At 45.8% G+C, this 6,480-nt stretch overlaps 1 protein-coding gene across 5 annotated transcripts in view; it reads right to left on the bottom strand.

Moving 5' to 3' along the window:
• fosl2 (FOS like 2, AP-1 transcription factor subunit) overlaps positions 1–2,931 on the bottom strand; it is a 22,417-nt gene extending 19,486 nt beyond the window's left edge. For 3 of the 5 annotated variants that reach the window (XM_063183428.1, XM_063183430.1, XM_063183431.1), the window contains exon 1: positions 1,579–2,931. In XM_063183428.1, coding sequence (XP_063039498.1) covers positions 1,579–1,701 — 123 coding nt within the window. In that variant the 5' untranslated portion in view covers positions 1,702–2,931. The remainder of the gene's footprint in view (positions 1–1,578) is intronic. The other 2 variants (XM_063183432.1, XM_063183429.1) reach the window with 2 other exon arrangements.
• Between the last annotated feature and the right edge of the window lie 3,549 nt (positions 2,932–6,480).

Below are 6,480 nucleotides of genomic sequence, written 5' to 3'. Positions count from 1 at the left end.
GTTCTTTTGTTCCCCAGGGATTGCGCGTCCGTCTAGAGCCGTCTAGAGGCGGTCCGACGTCATAGGCAGTGGCGTGTGACAGACATGTTTAAAGTCCGTTGCGAAATTGTTTGGCGAGGAAGGGAAAGGCATGAAGCTGACCACAGACAACATGTATGAGGCTTTGGCTTTAGTTTGGCCGCAGCGCGCTCAAAACAAGTTTCTTCATAAGCAACCTCCTGACAGACACTGGCTCGAAGTGAGGACAAAGAAGCCCAGCTGCGTGCCGATGCTTTTATACCCTCGGCTACATTGGAAGAATTTCAAGGAAGTTGGGACTATTCCACAAGTCTTTGTTCGGTGTTAGACCTTGGATAGCATTTGTGTTGTTGTAGAAACGCAGGCATACAAGATAGTATTTTGGCTCTGCAATACGAAAATGTCCTTGGTATGTTTATCGGGTGTGCCAAAAAGCAAATAATATCCATATTAGCCCATTCATTACACCAGGAAGTAGCTCAAACGGCGAGCGCTGTGCTGTGCTGTGCCGTGCGCGCGGATGGCTGACAACAAAGCACGGATTACATTGGCCTAAAAATAGCCTAATCCTGACATCTACCTGTTGGTCAATACCGAGCGCAAAAGCTCGCCAAAATGTGCGCTCATTTCAGAAACTGACTGCACAATACACGTTTTTACAGAGCACTAATGTATTGAGACTACCATTATGCAGAACCAAAATAACTGGAGTGCAAATTATTCTCAGGCAAATTAGAGATATTATATAGGTGGATATTTCATAGAAACAATTTGCCATATAACAGCTGTTTGCAATTGAATTACAATGTAATAATTTTCAAAGCGAATGATGCGAATGACTTAGAACTGCTCGCCAGATTTCGCCTGATTTTGGTTCAGGTTAAATGCTCCTGATTGTCACGAGTGTAGCCTACCCACGTAAATGTGATGATTATTTTAACTCTAGATGCCATTCTTACCGGCTGATTGCAGCATGAACAGGGTAAGCTATCCTGACTAGATGTCTACGACATTGCAATAATGACCGGATTCCTGCGTTCCGGATGGGGGTAGGTGCTGAGCTGTCGGTTTACGCACATATAGACGCACATTTACGCAATTCCTCATCTGGCGCCCACGACTTCTACCCAGTTGGCTAGTACTTCCATGCCAACACAAACACATATAGGGAACTTAAGGTGGAAGTCTGAAGTCTGATGTCAACTGAGACTGTGTTGTTGATAGCCAACCAAACTGATAATTATTAAGGGACAGTGCGCAGCAGCAACTCTGGCGTCCTCTGCTTACATGTCTGCTGTTATCATTGTGTCATGACACCGACAAAATTTGCCATCCAGAAGCCATCCTGCGATCTATTTGTTCCTCTCGATTGGAAGACTTGCGGGAAGCAGAGCATTTCACACTGATAAGCTATTCCCAGTCAGTGGTATTCTGTCCCGAGGTTTCATCATCCTTTCACCGGCATGCACGCTGGGTAGGGAGAAAGCTTCCTCCTAATAATGACCACTGTTGAAAAAACACCATGTCACCAATAATACGGATGAGACTGAGGTAACCTACCTGGTGGCGCGAGGTAGAAACTTGACCGGCAAAACTACTGTTGCAACTTGGGAACGAGTCCGTCGGTGGCGGAGGAGACGCGCTGCTCTGAGATGTGTCGTAGCTCCCGTAGTCCTGGTACATGTTCCGGGGGAGAGGAAGCAGACGGTGGTTACAAAACCAAACGGGAGACTAGCCTACACTCACACCGTCTTCCCAGTGAACAGACCTTCCATGTAGCCTACGACGTCGGCGTATAATTGTTGTATAGCCTAGGCTACAGTGAAATGCAAAACTGCAGTTACAGGACAAAATTAAACGTGCTCCCAAACACGACTCAAAACAAAATGTAACAGACTGAAGGTTAAATAACTTCGTAGAATAGAATATCCAGACTAAAAACACAAAATGTAAAATCCTATGTCATGTAAATGTTTCGTTGGATGTCAAGGTGTCGACATGTAGTCTACTATGTTATCTCAGGTGTATAGACCAAACGAAAGCCATCGAAGCAGCACCTACTTTCCGCAGTCCAGTGTTCGTGCCCAAGTGGTGGATGAGTCACAGGTACGAGGCAAAAAGTCAGGCTGTTCTACTATAAGATTCAAAATGTAGTTTTTTTTTCTTATGAGGAGCAAATGTTGTCCTGTTCCTTATCCCTTACTGGCTGTCTCTGCCAGCCTAACCTATGATTCACTCCAGTCACACCAGTCTATTCTGCAACTCCGCTTCCAACGCCAACTTCACTTGGTACGTCATCGTTCGAGGAGGCGTAGCTGAAACCAGAAGTGTCTTGGGTTGTGGGAAGACTTCTTGTCCTAATTTTGTCATTTAACTTGTGATATGACCAGGGCATTTAAGACAATGTTTTGTATGCCATTAGTAAATTCGTCGTGCGGTAGCGACATTGAAAAATAGGTTTTAAGAGGCTATACGGCATAACAGATTTTTTAACCAATGGTTTCGTCCATTGACGCATGTTTCCAAAAATGGTCAGTTGCGTCAGAGACACGCGTGTGGGTTTCCTTGGAAAAGGCAAGCTGAAGGCAGCGCGTCAGCGACAGGAGGGATTCCCTGCTACAGTTTTTTTTTAAATTCAATGTTCAAAGTAGGTGATTTAAACCTGTCGGACAGCAAAGCCGAGGGAATTGGGCAACTTGAAAAGATTTCATGTTGTGCATATCTGTGTATTGACTTGCTTCTGCGCCAATCTATGGAGCATGTTCGGGTGAAGAATATGTTAGTGAGGGAACGCTCTGAGGGAACTGATGTGATGTAGCCTATGCAGATATTAATCATTCCTCAACATATAACGTGCCCAACAGACAGATTGCCATTTGCCGATCTTCTCAGCGATACCAGTGAAATTACAAAGTAGGCGAAGGGTAATTTAACTACTCTGCTATGGCATCATTAAGTCAAGATCATCAGGACACGATGGATAAAGGTTAACATCGATACAAAGTTGTGTTCTCCGTTCGAGTTTCCCCTTAAGGCCTACACAATACGATTTAAAGTAATTTGTGTTCCATCTGGCAACGTGTGTGGGTTTTTCTTTCTTTTGTTTGTTTAGGACGATGACGTTGTTATTCCAGATGCGTCTGGAAACATCATATTCTTCATCTGTTTTTTATGTCGATCTGGCAAACAAACTTTAGGCTACCTATAGGTCATGTAGACCCACCACAACACCCCAGAAAATCTACCGCAGTTGCGTTGTGCATTGCATTAAACTTTGGTTAGGCCTAGCTATGTGCACTGCAGATCTAGTTTATCATGCGACTTTAATTTCACTGGCAGTATCTTTAATTTCATTCCTTAGCCGTGTGGCAAAGAACGGCTTGGGCCCGAACAAGAGGTCAGTGATTCATAGATGGGATATATTTTGCTCTGATTGCGTCGTCATCAAGCAGCAGGTTTACATTAAATCTGTGTCGCGCGTCAGCGACAGCACGAAGTCTAATCCAGAATCGGCATGTGGTGTGACGTGGGGTGTTTATTAGTCACTCGGAGTGTCACTGGAGTCACTAAACCGTTATGATATTTAGCCCTGTAGCTCATTAGCAGACTGGGCATATTAGCCATGAATATTTTGTTCTAGGTTTGAAACATAGGCGCATACCTACACACGGCCTGTTAAGAGCGTTAGAAGGTGTCACTGAAGAAATTAATGTGCTGTCAAAGACCTCTAGTTCTAGAAGAAAAGGAAAAGGCATTTGGCTTATCCATCATTATAATAGGCTACAGAAATGTAAGAAATATGGAATCAAGCAGGCCTAATGTGCAAAACATTTTTGTTGGCTATTGTTTCGGGGGAAAGGGCTTATGACATCCTTGTAACATGACAAGGAGTGCGTTGCAATATGCGACCTTCCCTCCTCCACTTGCCTCTCGTCATGATGACATCACTGACAACAGCATTATATTTCAATATTTCAATATCTTGCAAAAGCTCAATTTGTAGAGTCTTTTTCTCATTTGCAATTGGGATGGTGAATGAAAAACAGTCCCTCAAAAGTTGTTGTGGCTAGGCTGACAGCTGGGAAACTTTATTGTTTTCTCCACGGAGGAGGGGCCAGGAGGCGGGACGAGGAGACAAGCGCAAGTGGAGGAGGCAAGGTCGCATATTAAAACGCACTGAAGGAGGGCCCCACAGGATTAGGCCTATCTCAAGATGCATGTCATCACACACCTCATTAGGATTTAATCTCCTGAACGCACACAGCCTACAACAGCACAGATGAGATAATGTGCAGCAAGCAACAAGTGAAAACCACCTGGGGTGAATTAGGGACATAGGGCAGCCAGCCGTGGCCTATGTAATGTTGGCCTTGTGATCGGAAGGGTGCGAGTTCGAATCCCATATTATCATCAATGGCTGAAGTGGCGTTGAGTAAGCACTCCACTGTAGAGATGGGACCGATCCGATCCAGTATCGGGATCGGGTGCCGATATCAACATATTTCACGTATCGGAAATAACCGATCCACCCCTAAGATTTCCGATCCGCTATTCTCCTGAAAATTCTCATTTTCTCATTCTCCAATATTCTCATTTCCCCCGCTTTGCTGCTGCAAGATGTGGAATGGATTTCCGAAACGGAGGCCATCTCAATGATCAGAGATTAAGTACGCCTCCGTTCCAGAACTCCATGCCATAGATTGCAACAAGCTGGAGGTAACTCAGCTTACGGTCTCTGACTGGGCAGTAAAGAGCCGCCAACTGTCAGTCACTCGCTCGTCTCGACATGTCTGCTGTGTGGAGAAACTTCACGCTCAATTCACCGCAAAGCGAAACCGCCAAGTGTAATGTTTGCCAAGCCGATGTACCCAGAGGTGGACGCTCCGCGGCGACATACAACACTACGAACTTAATCAAACATCTGCGGAAGCACCACCCTAAAGAGCACGATGAGTTCTTAGCCTTAAGCCGTGGTAAAGCACCTAGCCGTCAGGAGTCACTTCAGCAGGCATTCGAAAGACAAGGTAAACTCTCACCAGATAACGTGAAAGCCAAAGAGATCACTGAGAAGGTACTTAACTTCATCGTACTCTGACCAACCACTGTCAGTAGTCGAAAATGAAGGCTTTCGCAACCTGATGGCTTACTTGCAGCCAAGATATAGTTTGCCATCGAGGAAATATCTGTCAGAGACTGCTCTACCTGAACTGTACAGCATAGTGGCTAAGAAGCTAGCCGACAAATTGAAAGGTGTCCGAAGTATGAGCTTCACAACAGATATCTGGACATCGGATGTCTGTCCGATGTCTCTCCTCAGCCTGACGGTGCACTGGGTTGGCAGCGACTACGGGCTCTGTTCTGCCGTGCTCCAGGTGAAAAAGTGCAGAGGCTCGCACAACCGCACCACGATCGCAGCAGCCCTTGATGTGCTAGACCACTGGATGATCCCACCACAAAAGGTGCACGTAATACTCCGGGATAACGCGAGCAATATGAGGGCGGCGATGCAAGATATGTCAGTGTCTAACCTCGGGTGTTTTGCTCATTCGCTACAGCTCGTAGTGAACGAGGGGGTCATTTCACAGCGCAGCGTTAGCGATGCCCTGGCCAGCAGCCGAAAGATAGTCGCTCACTTCAAGCATTCACAGCTGGCACAGTCTCGCCTGGAAGACCTATAGCGCGAAATGCAAGGCACAGCAGAGACAACAACCCCTTCTCGCCTGGTTCAGGATGTGCAAACTAGATGGAATAGTTCCTACTATATGATCAAGAGCCTCCTGAAAGAGAAACGACCCCTCTGTGCATATGCTGCCGACCACAACTTACCAGCAACACTGTCGGCCAACGACTGGGCTTTGATTGAAAAAACAGCGACTGTGCTGGATCCATTCGAGGAGTTAACGAGGAAAATCAGTTCGGCGACTTCCACTGCAGCCGATGTAATTCCAGCCGTCACAGTTTTACAACGCCTGCTCGGAGAGAACACCGGTGCTGACAGCGGCATCAAAACAATGAAAAGCACGCTCCTCCAAGCTGTCAACAGACGTTTCAGCGACATCGAAAGCGAGCCACTGTATGCTGTTGCCACGTTAGTGGACGCTCGATACAAGGACAGGTGAGGAATTTTTGTTGCAATTTAATCAAAATTAAATCCTGCTGAATCACATGTTAATCTATTCCTAACTTTAACATGAATATTTGTTTATGACATTGTTAAGTTAATGTAAGTAAACTAAAAGTAATTTCATAAGGTGTGTGTGTGTATCAGCTGTATAAATTGCACTCAATGTTTCTTTCTGTGTGTGTGTGTGTGTGTGTGTGTGTGTGTGTGTGTGTGTGTGTGTGTCAGATTCTTTACAAGTGTAGAAGCTGCCAGGAGGGGGAAGGATCTCCTGATTCAAGAGCTGGAGAAGATGGAGCAAGCACTCACTGATGAAGCCGAGACAACTGTGGCTGAGCCAG

This window comes from Engraulis encrasicolus, chromosome 19, assembly GCF_034702125.1.
Source record: "Engraulis encrasicolus isolate BLACKSEA-1 chromosome 19, IST_EnEncr_1.0, whole genome shotgun sequence".
Taxonomy (NCBI): Eukaryota; Metazoa; Chordata; class Actinopteri; order Clupeiformes; family Engraulidae; genus Engraulis; species Engraulis encrasicolus.
Note: the sequence above shows the minus strand (reverse complement) of the source record. Positions and strands in the feature narration are given on the sequence as shown.